Source organism: Ascaphus truei, chromosome 2 (genome assembly GCF_040206685.1).
Source record: "Ascaphus truei isolate aAscTru1 chromosome 2, aAscTru1.hap1, whole genome shotgun sequence".
Classification (NCBI taxonomy): Eukaryota; Metazoa; Chordata; class Amphibia; order Anura; family Ascaphidae; genus Ascaphus; species Ascaphus truei.
The window spans coordinates 39,302,169-39,323,737 of record NC_134484.1 but is presented as its reverse complement, the minus strand read 5'-3'; the positions used below and the strand labels follow the sequence as shown (position 1 = coordinate 39,323,737).

Here is a 21,569-nt window from a genome sequence, read left to right as displayed (position 1 = left end):
CACTGTGTGTGTGTGTGTGTGTGTCACTGTGTGTGTGGGACACACTGTGTGTGTGTGTGTGTGGGACACTGTGTGTGTGTCAGACACTCTAGGGTGGGGACCGGAGCAAGGCATGGGGGGGCAGGAGCGGAGAGAGAGGGGGGAGCGGAGAAACATACAGGGGGAGTGGAGAGGAGGGACCCGTAAATTTTAAATTTTAAGAAACCCACCCCCCCTCCTGTCCACTGTCCCCCCCCCCCCCCCCCCCTGTTCACTGTCCCACCCCTCCTGTCCACTGTATTTAACTCACGGGTAACGCCGGGTCTCTCAGCTAGTGGTACATATGTGACTGATTTACCTTCACTGGATCTGTGTACCATAAGCTCATTGAGCAGTTTACTAACAGTGTGTTCAGTGCTGCTTTGTGGCAGTATTATAACAGTGTCTCTTTCTCACTCAGTATCCACTAAGGAACCTTTTCCTGCACATTAGACAGGTTTCTTTCCACCATACACAGCTTTATAGTGGCATTAGCACTCCTGACATTGGAAGCACATTCATTAATATGTGCACAGGTATACCAATAACCACACTGCCTATATGAGTCTTTGAGCCTCTGCACATTGTGTTCTGTGTTTAACAGCCCACTCCTTTACTATTTTGGAGCTAATTAGCTGCTGTTAGGTGACTACATGTATCCACCATGAAACCTTTCTCTGCATACTAGATAGGTTTCTTTCCACCATACACAGCCTTATAGTGGCATTAGCACTCCTGACAGTGGAAGCACATTCATGAATATGTGCACAGGTATACTGACAACCACACTGCCTATAGGAGTCTATGAGCCTCTGCACATTGTGTTCTGTGTTTAACAGCCCACTCCTTTACTATTCAGGAGTCAACCAGTTGCTGGTTAGGTGGCTACATGTTGGATTGTAGAGAGAGTCTATACTTTCCAATTATGGATTTATGATTTGCAAAGTGAGCACACACTGGTTTGAAATACTGATCTTTTTGTCTGAACCTAGCATATTATGATCCATTTCACATTTCACCTTCACCATCTGGGACCTGTCTGACACCTGAGACAGGTATTGAACAGCCCCTCACTGATACCAGCATACACCTAATTAACCACTAATAGGGATTACTGTATACCGGCTCCCTGGGACAGTTTGATCCAATTAACCTCAAATTGTCACCTTACTTAGTTACCCGGAATATCATATATATTCATCATAGGGTATCATATATGTGTGTAATTTGTTGAATTTTAACACCCATTATTTTAATTAGTATAGCATTAAAAATTATTTTTAACATTCACATTATACATCAGGGGGTATTGAGTGCTTATAGTGGGTTCTTGCCGCTTTATTACTTACCTTATACGTCACCCATTAGCACCCTACCCCCACATTATTACTTTGTACTTAGCTGAAGCGGGGTTCTTCTATATTGAACTTAACAGTTAACCTTTAAACTGGTTCCCCATCTTGACTTGTAGGTGCAGCAAGTGGTCTTACATTGTACCATGTATATTGTACCCCATCCCACACAGTGGTGATATCAGTACCCAGCCGAACACCTTTACTTTGTTAAACGGATCGGTACGCGGCTTTAAAATAGTGACTGGTAACTATGACAACTGACCAACATAACCAATATTGCATTGATGCAATTGATGAAACAATACCCAGAGAAAGATAAAAACAGACTGGACAACATTCACAATGATCAACATTAAATACACAAGGTATTGTTATCAAAATGCCAATATATTAAAAAAGACCCACAGACACACACGCAGAGACACGCAGAGACACACACAGAGACACACACAGAGACACACACAGACAGACACACACACAGACAGACACACACACACAGACATACACAGAAACGTCAAGACACGAAAAAGGCCCCAGAGCCAAAACGTTGATACACTGTATTGTAATAAAACCTTTTTTCCTTTATTGCAAGGCCGGGTGTGCCGGCTTCTCTCCCAGATCTACTCATTTTGAGGCCGTATTTTGCACCAGGCAGTTACATACATTATTACATATTGTACATATTATATAAATAAATTATTTGTTGGGCAAATGGTATAATTAATAGAGTACATTAAAAATATATAACAAAATGACACACAATAACTCCGCAATTAAAAAAAATCCCTGGTTTCTATTTAAAATGAGACCATATTTGTTTCCATTGCAGTTTTGTGCCAATGATCTAATAAATGTTCGGATTATTATTGATCACTGTGATTATTAACATTGGCCGGATCCCGGAGTGCTATTTATACAATCTAGCTCCCATGTTCACCCTTCTGCAATGATGGTTGTTTTACCTAAAGGATACAAATCAGAGACTCTCCTTTCATCTTGAAGCTCTGCTCTAGGTGCCAGACACAATATGTCCAACAACGAAGAAAAACACTCAACCCCAAAACTCTGGGTTGTCCAGTGCCATGGTCTAGAATTCCATTATTTGCCCCATTCAGAATAGACCCACGGAAAGCCCGACATTGAAATGCTGATCTGTTACTCACCCAGTTATCGGGAAAATATTTATCCACTATTTCTCTCATCTTGGCTTGGTGGGTGTGCAGAGTGGGGGGATCGAAGTACAGGATAACGTACAGGATGGCGGCTTGCGTGGCGAGGGCGGTGCTGCGGTGCTCTGGCAATGGATACGCAGACACCTAGAAGAGAACAATACCATTCGTAGCAAGGAGGACGTTTTTTAGGAAATGGACACTTCGAAAACGACACAAAAGGGTATAATTAGCAGGCATAGTTAATAAGATATGGTGTAGGCTATAATTATATACAGCATTCGTATACAGTGACCCCATTCTTTATCTCAGGACAGACAGTCGCTCTATCATTGAGTCAAACAAAGAAATTGGGTTACTCAAGACTCCAAAGTCAGCTCAGTGCCAAGCGCACAAAGCCATACAACATGGCATTCTGCCAACTCTTGACAATGTATGGGAGACAAGTCCACTGTCAGACCCATGAGCAAAACCTACAATACAACGTTAAAAAGCTACATTCCTTTGAAACAAATGTTTTATATACAGTATGTATCCTGTACTGCACTGCATATTCTGCGCGCTTCCAATAAGAGAAAATAATAATAATCACCTGGTTATAGATGTCGTCTGATCTCAGTCTGCCAATCACCATGCTGATGAAGGTTTCATTGATGGGTACCCGGCTAAAGTAACTCTCGGGGTAGCTGGGAGGCCTTTTAGCCCCGGCTTGGCTGGAATATCCCGTGCTCCGCAGCAGTTTGCAGATATCGTCCATGTTGGAGTCGGCAGAAGATCGGGCTGCACTGAATGCACAAGGAAACTTCTTAAAACAAAAAAGTAGTCCAGGTAATAGAAAAACGTGCGCACGCCCCGGAACAACCTGCCTACGTGCACGAAACACGCATTGGGTGAAACATTATTGGGCATACACTGTGAATGCAAACTATCCGAGAGGCCTTCCCCAATACTACTGAGAGAAATTCCCCAATACTACTTTATGTGGGGGCACCAAGCATTGATAATTCTCTGTATTGCCTAATGAACCGTTTACTCTAGATCATGGGAGGTCAACTCCAGTCCTCAAGGCAGGTCAGGTTTTAAGGATCTTTGCTACAGCACAGGTGGCTCAAAGATTGAGCCACCTGTGCTGAAGCAGGGATATCCTTAAAACCCGACCTGTTTGTGGCCCTTAAGGACTGAAGTTGGCCTCCCCTGGCACCCTCCATAATATTCATCACAATTTATCATTCTTCGTTCTCTTTGTCCTGGTTTTTGGTTTTTATGCTAGTGCTTTAACTTTTAATTATGCGAGTATTTTAGCTCCTGTTCTCCTATGCCAGGGGTGGCCAACTTCAGTCCTCAGGGGCCACCAACAGGTCAGGTTTTAACCTGTCATTCACTGAGCCACCTGTGCTGAAGCAGGGATATCTTTAAAACCGGACCCGTTGACGGCCCGTGAAGACCGGTGTTGGCCGTCCCCGCGGTAGATTTTGGGTGGACACAGCACGTTTGACTTTTTGCACACAGCACATTTGCAGCTATAGTGTTTATCTGTAGTATTGTGTGTGCATATGAACTTGTGCATTAGTATTTATTTATTGCTGTTTGGTGTGAATGAAGTGCGATTGTCATACAAATTACATTTATATTGAAATCCCTTTTCTATATGATCATTTTCTATTAACTAGAATACATTTGGTATAGCCATTACCTGTGTTGTTGGTATCAAGTTGGCAATTGTATTTTTTTTTAATGACATCCTTCTTTAGTATGTATTTATTGATCGCTTTCAGCTTTCAGCTTTCAGCTATCGCAGCTTCTCAATGACCCTTTATAGACCAAGATTTTTTTTTTTGGAAATCTTTATTCTCTGGTCTATTTTTGATTCCTTTGTTGTTTATGCAGGTGTCTTTAGCTTGAACCACTGATATTTTCTTTTCTCCTTTTGAAGGTTCATGCATCTGTTTTTAGAGTAATGTATTTTCTTTTTACATTGCAATGCCACATTCTGTAATGTATCACTTTGTGCACCAATTAAATCTATAGCAGCACCTACACAGATCCGGAGATTACCAGACTGACAATGCAGGCCTGTGACAGACTGCACTCAACCCATCTCCTATCAACACGACTACTATAGGAAGTCTAAGAGCCTAGCATTGGTCGGCTCACTCAAGTTCCTTGCAGAATTTTCTTTTAGATTTGGTCATTACCCAGAATCCCTGGCTGCAGTGGAAGCACTGTATGCCAAGAGATAACGGGGGAAAGCAGGGTTGCGGACCCATCTGAAACGCTAATGTGTTCCCAAGTGGTATAGGTATTCAATTTTAGACTATGAAATAATGGGGTTTGTGTTTCCATCAACCAGAAACAAAGAGAACACTTCTTAGAGTGCCATGTGACACAGGAAGAGAAGCTACAGAATATTTGTAGTAAGCATGAAACGGGTGCTTCCCTTCCCGAGAACCACCATGTAATGCTTCTCGTCGCTCAGCACTCAGTAAAGACGGCACTTCCAAGCAAGGTCAAGACTTGGGCATCATTTCTTGACCATACTTTGTTATGTTGCAATAGAGTCGATGGTCCCTTTTTAACATGGTAAGTTGCCTCTTTAGTGTTGTAGTACAGTTTATCTCCTGTTATCTCTTATGAACGGAAGTACAAATCTTCCCCAGTATGGAGGAAGCGGCTGGACAGTGATTTACAGGACCAGGAAGCTTACACGTAGACCTACCTGTATCTGTAGTAAGAAACCAGCATTCTCTCCCGCACCTCTCCTTCAATCTTCAGGTCTATTACCAGCAGCATGACCCCATACAGGTACAGAGCCTCACACTGTGCAATGGAGATAGAAGGAAACAGTTGAAATGGTGCAATGTATTGTAATTAAGCAGGAAGGGAAGATGTGTCTTGGACAGTCTGAAAATGGCAGTGAAGCACAAAACGTCCTCCTGTGTTGGTTCAGAACTGTCTGACCACATAGGGAGTCACCCTGCAGTCACTGTATGGGGTACCACTTTGAGGAACAGTATCCAACGCATCCACTGGTGCCATTTTGAGTATCCAACTCACTAGCACAACAGACGCCCAGCAGGTAGTACGGGGGATCTTCCTTTTACCAACTAGAACTAGAGTCCGATAATGGAAGAACTAACTTATTGGGGGGAGTGCCAGCTATATGCCAGCTGCTGCAACGAGGGGATAGGGCATTTAGTTTGACTGACTAACACGAAAGCGAAGCCAGGAAGAGAGTTTCTGTATGAGACTTTTACAATGACTCCCTTTAAAAGCTGGTCACCAAGTCTCGCAGGGCCTCCAGTGCACTGCTCCCGGGGCTAAAGAATGAAGTCATTCAAGATAATGAAGATTGTTTGCATGCTGCCGTTACTCACTAGAAGTTGCTTTCCGTCTTCATTAAGAAGCACGGTCTCCAGAGTTTGTTGAATATAAATTCCTTCATTAAGGTCATCCAGATACCTGGGAAGAAGACATTCCACAAGTGGGCAATAAAATCCAATGTAAAACATGTTTTATTCCCTTGAATCATTTAATTACGTTACAAAATAAACAACGGAAACTGTCAAGTGTGTACTAATTTCAAGTGAATTGCTGTGAGATCCCTAACTTTTAAGTTAAAGATAAAACATAAGAAGCACAACATACCATTTTCATACAAACGACATTTAAATATACATCACAACCATAAAAGAAAATAACCCTTTGTATTGCCGGGTCTGCAAATATTCATTTAAAACAATGTAGTAAGTAGGAGGTAGCATCTAGTGTGGGCAAACACAGAAGAGCGACAGAAGCTCAAGCGACTCCCGTGTTTCCAGCCCGCAAGCAGCAAGCTCTGAACTACTTTATAACCACATCCAAATGTGATCAGCCACAGGGGGATCTTAGGAAGCAGGGGACAGGTAGAGTTATAGATGTCTGACCTACGGGTCCTACACACTGGTCCTGTACATGCGTTTGTTGTTATATTTGAAAATGAGAAAAAGGTACACCCACACCCAAAATATGCTTGATATGGCAAAATGTGTATCTAGTGCAGGGGTGCGCAAGATATTTTTTGGGGGACGCGGCACTTGGAGATCCCACACTCTTCCCCAAGGCATTTAAATTAAGTGCCGGAGACAGTGCGAGGCCTCGAAGTATCTCTTACCTTGACTCTGACAACGTGTTGCTATGGTGACGCTGCGTCAAATGATGCTGCGGGGTCACGTGACGACCCACAGCGTCATTTGACGCTGCATCACCATAGCAACGCGGTGTGAAATGACGCTACGGGTCACGTGACCCCCATAGCGCCATTTGACGCTGTTGGAAGGTAGGGGAGGGGGCGCAAATACAGAGGCAGTGCTGGCAGGGGGGCGCAGTGCCAAAAGATTGCGCACCCCTGTTCTAGTGTATAGTATATATCCTACTCCATCACAAAAAAAGTTTCCTAATTTTGAGGGGTATAAAAAAAAACAAAATATAAAAATAAAAAAAACACTCTACTGATGAAGGAGGATTCATTTCCAGAAAGATTGGAATTTCTAAGCATAATTCTGCTTTCTCCTACAATATACACGTTTTGCTGCACCGAGCATATTTGAGTGGTTTATCTTTCTTATTTTGGATTCATTACACGTCGGAGGATATTAGAGGCATGTACATGGCATGTATACCGGCCCTGCACGCAAAGCATGTTTAACCACGTAAAGACTGTGCATTCATATTTGTTATGTGTTCATGCGGATCTGACCCTGCTTGAGACTCAAGGTCTGATTGATTCGTATGAGCCATTATATTGATCTCAAACAGGGCTAAAAACAATTGGAGCATTTTAAAAAGATTGAATACACACACACACACACACACACCATGTACCGGTTTAAATCGACGATGTACTTGTGCACGCTTTCAAAAGCCAAATAAAATCTTGTCAATATTTCGACGTTGTTTTCACGGAATTCCTCGTCTAGGTCCTGCAGCTCCGGTTTGGCCTCTAACTTCCCCTCACAGATCTCGGGACCCTGTGAAGAGAAAGTCCATCGGGCTGAATCTCCCGTGTCCAGATTCTAGACCTCTGTTTTAGTGTACACACACACACACACACACACACACACACACACACACACACACACCAGTTCTGTAGTATTGGATGATAGTTACAGCTTTTTTTCCACCCCCCATCTCAATGCAATTTTCAATGAGTTTGAATATATGCTGAGCATCCTTTGGTTGCTATAGCAGGTTTTAGCACACCTCCCCAGCAGGGCAAGATATTTGCAACAAATTATCACAAACAGGAAAGTGTTGTAGTGTTCCAAGCAGGAGACTGAGGCTGCGGTCCCAGTGCCTTCTACAGCGCACGCCACAAGCACCGCCCCTCAATGGGGCTGGGCCAAATACGCACCTTCGCACGGAAGTTGCAGCTGCGCCATACTACAAGATTTTCCTAAAAACAAAAAATTGAGTTCACAGTTTGCGACAGAGGCATGGCCACGCCCCCGCCGGCGGTTCAGCCAATGAGGGCAAACCAGCCACGTGAGGTCATGGCCACGCCCCTGGAAAACCCCAGCCACGCCCCCCCCCTCCCCGTCGCAAACACTGCAGCCTTCTCCCAGACCGCGGTGAAGCGCTGTGCACGCGCCAACCCCCGCCGCCGGGCACGCGTGCCACAGTGCTGACTGGGACCGCAGCCTAAGGCTTAGTTGCAACCCGTAACAATAGACAATGTTACCCATAGTCATATATTGCAGCTGTTGTGTTACACCGACTGAATGATATTCGCTATAGTGTCGAATATGAAAATAATCATTCCTCTTTTCTATACAGTACACTAAAAGTATCATGCATGTATTAAAAATATAAAATTGGAAACCAGAGGTGGGCCCCAATCTCATGATGACGTGGAGCCAGGCCGGAAATAATGTGTTACACATAGGGCTCCAGGGAGTACATTTTAATCCATCTCTTTATAACCCAAGCAATCGAGTAGTTTGGGAGCCATGTGTCCCACAGAAAAGGCTGTTACACAAATACTCACCGGCACTCAGCTGGTCGGCTTCCCGTGAAGGTAAACGATAAAATATAAAGGATTTTCACCTTTAGAGAAAAATATTCCCCCCTCCCAAAAAATAGAATCAATTACCTTGAAGTAACTGAAATCAAATATGATCTCTCCATACTTCTGCTGATCCACTTTATCTTTTAACCTGAACACCACAGGTACAAATTCCGAAAGTCTCAACAGCTCTGCAATAATGGCATTTCCCCGGGAGACAATGCGCAGGATCGCCTGCCCACAGTGATTATTTTCTGCCAGGAAATCAACCATCCTGCTTACGCTCAGCAGCTGACAGCACTAGGAGGACGTTGGCCAATTCCTTCTGGACCTGTGGTGAATAAAATACACGTTTACTATGTTGTAGGAGCACGAAGCACCGCAATAGTATCATACAACATACAGTACATGAACGCAAAAATACAGGTTCTAGCAGCAGTAAAGGCCCCACGTGAACAACCTGTGAGTAATAGCTACAGTGGGTATCCTCATGCATAACTTGACTGCAAAAAAATCGATTTCCTCAGATGTGCAATAGGAGTGTCACATCGGTTGATGATGCTATGAATACAAGTCAACCTCCTAATGTGCGGACTGTCCAACCCTCACTATTTAATCAGAGATCCTGAACACCGACTAGCGAAATCCTGACATTGTGACCCCATCGCAGGCAGAGATGCACACAGAACATTGCGTTGACTTAATTTGCAGTGCGTTGCAGGCACCTCTGGCAACAAAAAAGGTATGTATAGGGATGTCCAGATGTTTTAAAATGAAAATCTTGTTGCATTGTTCAGAGCTTGATATTTGTAAACGGAAGACCCCAAGGTACTAACAGGTTAATGTGTGACGTAAAGGGGGTATTCTAACGTTTCGTTAGTATCCTGACGTTAAGGTGGAGATCCTAACATGTTTATTTTATAGGGGCCCTGATGTGGTTAGCGGGTCAGCACTTACTTCCTCCTCCTCCTCCCCACTGGCTTTGCTGCTGTTCGGATGCCGCCAGCCCCTGTCTCTCCCCCCCGCACAGCAGCACTTGATTTACTGAAGAGAAGTGACATCCTCATCACGTGATCTGTCAGCCTTGGCAGTCACGTGAAGGAAAGTGGGCGGCGCGCGTACAGATGACGACACTGCGCGCCCGTTTCTATAACAACCGGAGCATGCCGGGGGCGCGGCCTACTTGAAAAGGGCCGGCGGGCTGCAGTAACAGGAGCAGGCGGGCTGCAGGTATGAGCCGCGGCTTTGCCGTGCCCCATAAAGCACGTTTAACCACTTCTCTTCCAGAGCCATGCGGTGCAGGCACTGAGTCAGTTGTGTCGCTCGAGGGTGTCTGAGCCTAACCGGTGATTGTGACTGTGGTGTAATCTTTCACATTGTATTAATTATTTTCTCTTATGCTTAGGGTGACCAGATGGAGGAGAGCAGAGGTCTGACTGCGGGGGCGGGGTTGGGGTTAGCTGCACAGGGTGGGGGCGGGGTTAGCTGCACAGGGTGGGGGCGGGGTTAGTGTCAGCGGAGCCTCAGCAGTGAGAACTTCCGGTGTCTGCTGCCGGGGCTCAAGATGGCTTCCCCGCCCTCCCCCCCACTCACACGTTCCACAGTGACAGGTAGGGACTCACACTCACTATATAGGGGGAGAGAGACACTCACTATAGGGGGAGAGAGTCACTCACTATAGGGGGAGAGAGACACTCACTATAGGGGGAGAGAGTCACTCACTATAGGGGGATAGAGACACTCACTATAGGGGGAGACACACGGTGCTACTATAGCGTGCAGACTACCGGTGATCTGTGGTCCACTTCTGTCAGTTTAACCCTCACGTGCATTCTGTCACTTAACCCTCATTTGAATTCCTATAGTCAGTTGACTGTCTGATACCAATTATTCAGTGGGAATGTGAAATTGGTTCAGTGATTCATTCCGACGAGTGGCCTGCATATGGAAGTTTAAATGCCATCGGTTACAGGCATTTTACGGTGAACCATCAAGAAAATGATGTGGATCCAGTGTAGGGAGTAAACACGCAAGGGATTGAAAGGTCGTGGTTGGATGCCAAAATACACATTTTGAAGAAAATGAGAGGCGTTCCTAATGAGCTATTTCAATCACACCTTGATCACATTTGCTGGAAAGTGCTAAGAAAGGATGCAGAAGATTTGTTTTTACAATTTCTTAAAGACATACAAAGTGTTTATTGTTACAAACCAATGAGGTATATTGTTCCTTTGTAGTATAATATAAACCAATACATACCATATTGTTCCTTTTGTTTAGTAGATAAAGTAGACTGCACGCTATAGTAGAACAGTAGAAGTAGACTGCACGCAATAGTAGCACAGAGACACACAGCATGGGGGGGCGGGGAGAGACACACACACACACACCATGGGGGGGAGAGAGAGACACACACACACACACCATGGGGGGAGAGAGAGACACACACACAGCATGGGGAGAGAGAGAGAGACACACACACAGCATGGGGGGGGGGGGAAGAAAGACACAGCATGTGGGGGAGAGAGCGAGAGAGACACAGCATGGGGGGGGAGAGCGAGAGAGAGACACAGCATGGGGGGAGAGAGCGAGAGAGACACACAGCATGGGGGGGAGAGAGCGAGAGAGAGACACAGCATGGGGGGGAGAGAGCGAGAGAGAGACAGCATGGAGGGGAGAGAGCGAGAGAGAGACAGCATGGAGGGGAGAGAGATACACACACAGCATGGGGGGGGAGAGAGATAAACACACAGCATGGGGAGAGAGACATAATGGGGTGGGAGAGAGACAGGGAGGGGGAGAATGGGTGAGAGACAGAGAATGGGGGGGAGGGGGCAGAATGGGAAGGGTGGAACGAGAATGGAGAGATGGGATGGGGGAGAGAATAGGGTGTGTGAGGGGCAGAGAGACATAAAGCTCAGTTGATGATGTAATTTGTTTTATAAATATTTTTTTTAATGTGCCCGGTTTTTACTTTTGTAAATCTGGTCTCCCTACTTATGCTTAATGTCTGGTTTCAGCGCTACTGTATATAAGGTTAAGTCTCTTATAAAGATTAAGCAACTTGTCCAAAGTCATAAGGTGCTGGCGCTGGGATTCAAGTGAGAGATTGTTCACTTCAGTGTTCTCCCTACTTAACCACTCCAGCCCATACCCAGTGTTTATTAAGAATAGTGTGTGTGTCTCTGTCTCTCTCGCAGCTGCCTGGGTGCTTCCATAAGGATTTCAAATGTAGAAGCACTCAACGGTCATCTTAAAGTGATGAAGTGTTTGCTGAAACTGCTTCGGCTACAGCTCCAGTCCTCGCTGCTGCACGACTGACGGTGCGTGCACAGACAACAGCTGCGATCGGCAGTCTGTAGGGGAGCGATGGGATGCGCGGGGCCATGATGGGGCATATCTGCCCTTCCATTGGCTGCCCACCGAGCACATGACAATTCTTGTCTTCCCTGCCAGCGTACGCGTCACAGCACTTTGTGCGCCCACACACACGACCACTGGGGCCTGCCCCATAGAGCAGGGTGTGCAAACAGGGGGGGCAAGATTTTTCAGGGGGGGCGCAGCGGTTGCAGCAGCTTCGCGCTCTTCTCCCCCCCCCCCCCCCCCCCCCCCCCCAAGGCATTTACATTAATGCCGGGGGGATCGCGTGAGGCCTCTGTAACTTCACTTACCTTGTCTGTGGCGACTCGTCACTATGGTGTCATTTGGTCACATGACGTCACGTGACCCTGTGGTGTCATTTGACGCAGAGAGCCGGAAACAAGCTAAGGGAGGGGGGCGCGAGCAGGCGTTGGGGCGCAGTAGGGATAGATTGCACACCCCTGCCATAGAGGGCTGTGGTGTGTGGCGCACGCGTCGCAGTGGCCACTGGGGACCAGGCCTTACAGGTTTACTGCGGGAGCGGAGTGGATCAGGAGTCAGACAGCTGGCGGCAGTAGAAAACCATGTCAGTGGAGGGAAGTAGTTGTAGCAGCGTTCGGCGGTGGCAGCAGGAGAAGAGCAGCACAGGAGACGACAGGGGAGGAATGCGCTGTAACACTGAAAGTTGACCGGTGTCTGACTTCCGGTGCCGGCACCAGAAGTTAGGCACCGGTTAACTTCCGGACTTACAATGCGTTCCTCCCCTGCCGTCTCCTGTGCTGCTTTGCTCCTGCTCCGATCGCATGTCTTCGCCTGCTGTCACTGCCGCCCGCTATTTCAACTTCTTCCCTCCACTGACATGGTTTTCTACTGCCGCCAGTTGTCTGACTCCTGTGCTGCTCCGCTCCCGCAGTGCCGCCGGTAAGTCTGTTAAGTGAGGAGGGGGGAGGCGGAGACATGTTGGATACAACGGAGTGTCGGTTAACCGAGACTCTACTGTATTCTCAAGAAGGCTGTGATTTATGAACATAGTTACATAGTAGATGAGGTTGAAAAAAATGTCTATAGAGTCCAACCTGTGTTAAATTTAGACACCAGATACTTATCCTATATTTATATTTGGTGTATATACAGTTTTATTGATCCAGACGAAGGCAAACACGAAACCCTGGTGAAACATTATCCAGTGTCTCGTATGGGGATAAAATAAATTAATTCCTGACTCAACATCCTTCCCATGTTTACTTATTTGGTATATCCCTGTATACATTCCCTTTCTTAAAAGAAAAAAAAGTTGTCCATACTTTTTTATTTATTTATTTTTTGTCATCTTTTGTATCTGCCATCACAGTCTCCATGGGTAATGAATTCCCCATTAATTGCCATTACCGTAAAGAACCCTTTCCTTTGTTGCTGGTGAAATCTGCTTACCTCCAGCCGAAGGCTGCGGTCCCAGTGATCACTGTGACGCGTGCCCGGCGGCGGGGGAGGGGGGCGGCGCGTGCACAACGCTACCCGCGATCTTTAGGGAGAGAGGGAGATTGCGACGGGAAGGGGCGTGGTCGGGGTTTTGCGGGGGCGTGGCCATGACATCACGCGGCTGGTTCGCCCTCATTGGGTGTATGTCGCCAGTTCTGAACTCCATTCCACTGAGTTAAAAAAAACTGCGAGTACAGCGCGGCTGCACCTTCAGCGGGAAGGTGAGTACTGGGCCCAGCCCCATTGAGGGTCGGTGCTTACACGCACAGCGCACGCCAAGGTGTGCGCTGCAGCAGTGACTGGGACCGCAGCCTTAGGCCTGGGACATAGAGGGTTCAGCCGCGCTCCTGCTCTGCCTCGCCTGCTGAAAATGGAGCTTTTTCCTGTCCTTGCAGGCGAGGCAGTGAGCGAGCTGCGGAGGCGGCGCGGAGCAGAGGCGGAGCGGAAGCGGGGCTAGTCCCTCGCTCCCATTGGATGTGAGCTCTCACGTGACTGCTCACATCGCTTCCCCGAGCGGCAAATTTGAAACTTGCCTGTCTCGGCAAAGTTTCTGAGCCTCCGCACGCATGCGGAAGGGGAAACTATAGCCGCGCTGATGACAGATGCAGGGGGTTAGTGCATCTGCGCGGCTCAGCCCGCCTCAGCGAGCTTGGACTTACTATGTCCCCGGCCTTAAGGGGTGACCCTGTGTCCTTTGTACTGCTCTAGGGACGAAAGTTCTTTGTATTGTGAATATATTTGTATAAACTAGAAGAAAAAGGGAACCCAGTAAACAAGCACTCAATCACAAGGAAGGTATAATGTAGTATTTAAAATTATTCTTTATTGTCATCAGCGAATATAAAATATAGGGGTTTAACATCAAACAGCATTGACTGTGACTGTAATCAGAGTAACATTGCTGTAACAGTTCTGTTGATTATACATATGGTAGATTCATGACAAATAGTCAGAATCTCATGCTGTATGTAACAGCCTATTGAGGAATAGAGTAAAGGGACCAGTGATTGATACTGCTGCATAGTAGAAACTGCCTCTACGGCCAGTGGTATCTGTTCGTGGTGTGTCAGAGATATCCAGTAATATGTAACTAGGTGGATATGAGCTGACATTTCAGGGCTAGCCTGCTAAAACCAAAATTAATGGTAAATGCAGGTATACCTCAGAGTGTAAGGAGAGGTAAATAACCGGCAAAGTGCAGTGTCCAAATAATATTTGGATACTACTGGGCAGAGAGAGTCTCCCTCCGTGGGGGCAAACAACCGCTGTTCCGTCAGCAGGGATTGGAATTATATTCACTGCTGCGGAGGGCAAGTATGAGGAAGCAGTTTGTACATGTAAGGATCACATGTAAGGATCAAAGGCAGTTGGTGTCTTAAAGAGGATAGTGTCCCTGTATGTGGGATAGGTTAATGCCTGCTCCATAGAACAGCAGCACAGTAGCCCGATGTGAGCGGCTGTGCTGTGAGGTTACTGAGGATTCAAATCTCAATCACCCGATAGGTCACAGCTGACCGTTGAAGCGGATTCACGGCAGGTAGGTAACGCCGTGAGTAGGTTCGTAGAGTGAGTGTATACACTGAACGGCTTCCTGCAGAGACCACCCGGGATGGTTTCAAAGGGGGTGAACACAATGTGCATTGGTAGCATAAAATGAATCGCCTATGTATGATGTTTGTGTTCGAGCGCATCCATAACAAACAAGGTAGATAAACGTAATCTGTTTCTATTAAGCACTATCTCTTAATGCACTGTCCCCTACATCAGCATTGATCATAGTATATCAATGTCGATGTGCTCGAGGACATGCCTAATTCTAGACAGTAGTGAGAACTAGAGGTCCCTTGTAAGGCCTGGGACATAGTAAGTCCAAGCTCGCTGAGGCGGGCTGAGCCGCGCTGAGCAGATGCACTAACCCCCTGCATCTGTCATCAGCGCGGCTATAGTTTCCCCCTACGCATGCGTGCGGAGGCTCAGAAACTTTGCAGAGACAGGCAAGTTTCAAATTTGTCGCTCGGGGAAGCGATGTGAGCAGTCACGTGACCGCTCACATCCAATGGAAGCGAGGGACTAGCTCCGCCTCCTGACACGCCTCCGCCCCCAGAGCGCGCTCACTGCCTCGCCTTCAAGGACAGGAAAAAGCTCAATTTTCAGCAGGCGAGGCAGAGCAGGAGCGCGGCTGAACCCTCTATGTCCCAGGCATAAGAAGAAATCCTGCGATGCTAAATAACTGCATACAGGATCGTGGTAGAATAGTAATACAGAACGCTGGGACTCCGCAACTTTGAGACCGACTCTATCAGTGTTGCGGTCCAATGATAGTGTGTGTGTGTGTGTGTGTGTGTGTATACATACATACATACATACATACATACATACATACAGTGTTCGACAAACCTATACATTTGCACGCCCCGGGCGAGTGGATTTAACATCGTGGCGAGCTCCTATTGGCCCAAGCAGCACACGTGTGGTACTAGGTGGCGAGTAGATTTTTTTTGTTCGGCGAGTAGATTTTTTGGTGATTTGTCGACCACTGTATGTATATATATATATGTGTGTATATATATATATATATATATATATATATATATATATATATATATATATATATATCCCCTCTTAGGCCGTGGGCATGGTCAGCACTAAGCCGCACTTGTAAGTGAGCCCCTGCAGCCGCAATGAGAGCGGCTTTAGCAGGGGCTCGCGCACGCTTCCGCAGGCGTGCGGAGGTGTAGCAGACAGAAAAAAATTAAGTTTCAGCGCTATGGGGTGTGGAGTGCCTATCACGTGAGCGGTTCGCCCAATGAGGGCGAACCAGCTCCGTGACATCACTGGCCCGCTCATAGACACGCCCCCGGACGGCCCGCGTAGTAAGGCCAGGGAAAGCACCCGCTTTCCCTCAGCCTCCGCACGGCTGCAGTCTCTATAGTCTCAGCCTTAGACACCTTTTCTAATGTAAATACATATAATTTAGTTAGCCTCGCTTCAAAAGTCAGATTTTTCCTCCTTTTTATTAATTTTGTGGCTCTTTTCTGCAATTTAATGTATTTTTTTTTTATGGAGTTGTGCCCAAAACTCTACCCCATATTCTGGGTGTGGCCTTACTAATGCTTTATACAGTAACATAATTATGTTTACTTCAATTCCATCCATACCCTGTTTAATGCAATATGAGAACTGACATTGTGGATAGCATGAAACCTATTGGGCAGTAAATAATTATCACTGCCACCTAGATGTCAAATAAGCTACAGGTTGTATGGTGTAATGTTTGTTACCATCTTTACCAATTTCTATTTTTTTATTTTAAATTTCTCTGAAATGGTTCAAGCACATTTTCTGAAAATGTAGTACAAGTTGCGAAATAATACATTTAATGTTTTGTAACAAGAATCCGGTCGATGAGATGTACCGTTTACACTTTTTTTTTTTTTTAATCACTTCAAAAACGAAACAATAATTCTAAGATTGGGGTTGCATTTTGGTTGAAACTTCTGGCAGATGGGTACAACCAAAATGTCACCAGAATCGGTTGAGGCATTTGGCCTGTAAAGAGAGAACAGACACGAACGCAGCCAAAATGACCACAAAGTCTAGTTGAAGTCTTCACTTCGCTCACTCCTCAAATAAGAACTTCTAATTTAATACTGCTGTACTCGTAAGAATGTGATTCCAGATTTGTAAATACAGGCTGAATAGAATGTGGGGTTAAATCCTCACCTGCAGCATGCAATTTAATTACATACGGTAAGAGTCAAAAGTAGGTGGTAATTCTGGGCCTACGTGGTGCTAATTTACAACTCATTCACCCGGTGCAGGTTATTGCCCCCTTTTCGGCATCAACTCCAATTCAAGTCAATTGGAGTTAATGCCGGAACGGGTGCAATAATGCTTGATGCATGTATGGCTTCGTGCCACTTAGTCGTTTTTATACACATGGCCCATGTTGTCTTTAGACCAATAGTGCTAAACATTGTACAGGAGGGCCCCGGGCATGCGGTGGGTTCCGTTCTATGGGCCCGCCGGAAAGCGGAACCAGCCATTTTTGGAATGTGTGCATGCGCAAACCTTCTGCGCATGCGCGACCTCGTCAACCGCCCGTTCTGCACATTCGCGACCCCTGACTTCCCTGTTCTGCGCATGTACAGACATGGCGGCCCCCTTCTCTGTATCAGCGAATCGCCGAGAAGCGGGACCTTCCTGTATAAACGGTGTTTGAAGTCAGATGTAAAATTTGTAGTTGGAACTCATTTTATAGGCAATAACATTTTGTTTTCTGTGAAATTGCATAATAGGATATTCTCAAGAAAGTGTGATGGCGACAAGCGCTTATTAACAGCCATTCATCATCTGATTACTCTATTCATTGGTTACCCGTGCACACTAATGGCCATATTTACCAAACAGTGCTACTGTATGCCAACATTCCTGCGCGAGGCTTGAATGGACTATAAAAGGTACCATAAGGAGTACCCTAAAGTAAATATGTCCCCAAAGACTTCCAGTGCTTATCAATGTTGTAAAATAAGGCATACATTCGAACATTACACTGACAAAATGGTAGTCCAATGGTTGATATATTGCTTATAAGATTGTTGCTGGGTTATCTTGTAATGTGTGTCATGTCATTGGCAGGAAATCTCTGCAAAATGCCAGGTCGCCCAGCACCTTCCATCTCCTTCAACTGTGTTGATAACTCCCTCTCATCCCTGAAGAACTGCCAAGCCTACATAAACACTGGGATGGAAATCGCAACCAGTGTCGCACTTGATCTCTTGGAAAATGGATGTAAGTGCTCCTTTTTCTCTTTATCACTATTGTGTCTTAAGCTGACAATATTTGTGCCTTAATGGGTTGTAAGAATAGTATCACGGTATCATGGAAGAAAGTTGATGATCGTGTTTCTAAGTCAAAAAGGTATGATTTGTGTTTGGTTACAGTACCTCCACATTTGTATCTATAAGGCTGTTTGTCTACTCACTCAGTTGCCGCTCCATTTTAAGGATTTGAAATTTACATGTGCAAGAGCCAGATGTGTATATTAACATAATGTTATTGAGATCTAAAAACACTTGAATGATCATATTTCAATATTTCTGTAAGCGTTTATAACATCTATAGGACCACCTAATTGTAACGATTTTAGTTGTAATGTGCTTCAGCCACTTCAATGAAATTAGCAGGGGCAGTCTGTCCAAGGGGAACTGCAAGGCCATTCAGGGGTCGGATTGCCCGAGTGGTCGCATATTGTACAGCCCAGTGCTGTAAGTTCTTTGTATTGGATCCCCAGAGCCAAGAGTGGCAGATTTCACCAGCACTAGTTACTCTTCCTGCATGCATATCGCAGGCTGCTCTCAGGTCTCTTGTTGCTAGTGACCAGAGTATGATTAGGGGCACTGTGAGAATTGGCAACACCTGCTGCAAAGGAATCCAACTAGAGTGACTTGTGCAGGCTGTTTTTGAGAGTACATTTCCTAAAATGAGTGAACATTGCCAAGCTTTTCAATCGTTGCTGCTGGGGGCAGAGCCTGTGGGAAGGTCCTACACATTTTTATAACTTGAAGGGTAGGTGAACTTCACTACGCTAGTTAGTCTTGGTTTTACAAAATGTATGCATAAATAAAATACTACATTTGATTACATTTTTATGCCAATTATCTTTGAATGTGTTAGTTGCCGTTTCCAGTTCTTCTACGCAGTTTAGGTATTTTTTTTTTTTTTTTTTTAACAAACAATATTCTGGTAGCTGTAAGATTGAGGAATATAACAATATATAGATTGTAAGTGCGACACCGATTTAAAGATTTGTCCAAGTTATTTGCTTGAGTTTGGATTTGGATCAAAAATTCTGTGTAAATCTGTGTAACAATAAACCATTGATATATTCTAATCAAGGAGAGCGCAAACTTTTGGAGCTGCGCCCCCCTACCTGGTTTGGCGGCGTGAAATGACCCCGTTGCCATGGAGACGGACGCATGTCTCTCAGCATGACACCGCGGCATCACTTGACGCTGCGTTGCCATGGCGACTCAGCAATGCGTCTAAACCCTGGTAAGTTGAGCCTCACACGATCCCATGGCATTTAATTTAAATGCCTCGGGAAAGAGCGAGGGGGCCTTTGCAACCGCCCGCACCCCCCCCCCCCAAATCCTGCACCGCTGTTCTAATCTACAGGATCTGGCAAACAAAACATATACTGTATGGTTTATGTTAAGAATGTTACAAACAGAATATTACTCCAAAATGTCTTCACCACTCTGGTACAAACACTCTCGGCACCTAATGGGATATGGCTATGATAGGTTTTAAAAATGGAACTAAAATGTCAAATTCAATGTAGAGGAAGTAGGGGCAAATATTATAAACAATAAAAATATATTTTTAAAAGGTACAAGAAAAAACATAGTTCCCTAATTAGATGACAGTGGTCGTACTCGTGGGTGGACACATCAAGCCTCTGGCACTCTGGCAGTGCAGTGACAGTATCAAGTGCGTTGATGGCTAATTCTGCAGCAACCGCAAAGCATAGCTCAGTTTATCTCAGACAGAGTCAGCCTCTCTGATCGGTTGTGTTAATACTTATTGTTACTGAATTTCTCCTTCAGAGTCAGTCATCATAACTCAGTGCTACTAGAACATGTGGAGGTGGTCAGTGATTCACACTGATAACACTCAGAAGAGTGTTTTTTTTTTTTACAGGGATATATTTGAGAACCAGAAAGAGATGAAACAGCAACTAGTTATTTAGGACATACATATATTCAACAAGCCAAGCACTGTGCCATTGCCAACCTAGTGCAGATGTTACATTGGTGGCAGGTCAGTTTAAAGTGCTGAGTGCCATTTCCAACCTAGATGTTATGGTGGTTGTTTTGTGTGCCACTACCAGGCATTGCAGATTAGGTGTTGACTTGTTTGGGGCCCCACAAGGTGTTCAAAATATAGATATAATGCCATATGTGCAGGTTTTGGCAATTAAATAGTAATGACGGTGATTGTGGGCGGTCAACAAAAGTGGCAAGTCAGTGTCAGTCATGGCTAATTACGCAGCAGCAAAGATTATAGTAGCTACAGAAAGTTTACTCTCTCTCAGACAGTCAGCCTCTCTGACCGGATGACTTTTTATTATTATTGTTACTGAATTTCTTCTTCAGATTCATGTATTATTATAACTCAGTCCAGTAGCACTATGTGGCAATGGTCAGTGATTCACACAGATAACACTCAAGAGTTTTCCACACGGCAACAATTATTGAACCAAATAAAAAAATAAATGTATGTTCTTGGGCCCTACGTCCCACCCTTGAGTGACTCAGTTACTGAAAGATTAAACAGTAACTGTAGTAGTTATTATAAAGACATACATATATTTAACAAGCCAAACACTACTGCCAAGTGACAACCTAGATGTTTCTGTACATTGGTGGCTGGTCAGCCTGCAGTGCCAACTACCAATGCCAACCAACATGTTATGGTGGTAGTAGTTGTGTGGCTGGCATAGCAGTTTGTGTACTGGCTAGTTTGGGGCCCCACAGGACGATCAAAGTAAAATATAAATAATATGCCATATGTTCACATTTCTGCAATGAATGGTGTGGCCTGACTGGCCAGGGCCACAGGTACTAGTTCTGCTAATTGACAGAATATTTGCCATGAGCATGGATACCGGAGATTGGCAGACAGCTTTTGTTGCATGTTTTATTTAAGTGCTCTAGTTGTGGTGTCACTGGTGTCTTATTCGCCCCCTCTACATTATAGAACGCTGGGTGCTGGGAACTCCTATTTCTGAGGAATCAGATGTTTATTAATCTTGATAAAAGTGATCCTTTCCACACTACCATGGGACCGGTTAGTCTGGCAATTGTTTATGATTGCATCAGCTGAACACTAAACTCTGTGACAACACTTGCAGGAGGATAACTCAGCCACTCCACTGTCACCTTTGCAATAGCAGGCCATGTTTCTGCTTTAGCAGCCCAGTATTTAAGGATCAGTGTAAGGAGACAGGAATGAACGATCACCAATATATTTAGTACCACCACCATGTCCACACCAACCCTGGAAAACATGGCTAAAAAAGTGTTTCAATACAAGTAAAAAAAAAAAAAAAAAAAAAAAAAGGAGGCACCTTTTCAATATATAATA

The 21,569-nt window shown here is 45.3% G+C and overlaps 2 protein-coding genes across 6 annotated transcripts in view; one reads left to right on the top strand and one right to left on the bottom strand.

Moving 5' to 3' along the window:
- Positions 1-10,365, bottom strand: part of WASHC5 (WASH complex subunit 5) — a 62,032-nt gene extending 51,667 nt beyond the window's left edge. The window contains exons 1-7 of one of the 2 annotated variants that reach the window (XM_075582117.1): positions 10,328-10,365; positions 8,670-8,913; positions 7,403-7,548; positions 5,917-6,001; positions 5,259-5,359; positions 3,135-3,327; positions 2,537-2,689 (exon numbers count right to left, since the gene is read on the bottom strand). In XM_075582117.1, the coding sequence (XP_075438232.1) occupies positions 2,537-2,689; positions 3,135-3,327; positions 5,259-5,359; positions 5,917-6,001; positions 7,403-7,548; positions 8,670-8,855 (864 nt within the window). In that variant the 5' untranslated portion in view covers positions 8,856-8,913; positions 10,328-10,365. Of the gene's footprint in view, positions 1-2,536; positions 2,690-3,134; positions 3,328-5,258; positions 5,360-5,916; positions 6,002-7,402; positions 7,549-8,669; positions 8,914-9,539; positions 10,043-10,327 lie in introns of those variants that run through there. The other variant, XM_075582114.1, reaches the window with a different exon arrangement.
- NSMCE2 (NSE2 SUMO ligase component of SMC5/6 complex) overlaps positions 9,669-21,569 on the top strand; it is a 300,621-nt gene continuing 288,720 nt past the window's right edge. The window contains exons 1-2 of one of the 4 annotated variants that reach the window (XM_075582132.1): positions 9,669-9,812; positions 18,060-18,212. In XM_075582132.1, coding sequence (XP_075438247.1) covers positions 18,074-18,212 — 139 coding nt within the window. In that variant the 5' untranslated portion in view covers positions 9,669-9,812; positions 18,060-18,073. Of the gene's footprint in view, positions 9,813-10,105; positions 10,193-10,474; positions 10,801-11,882; positions 11,906-18,059; positions 18,213-21,569 lie in introns of those variants that run through there. The other 3 variants (XM_075582125.1, XM_075582139.1, XM_075582145.1) reach the window with 3 other exon arrangements.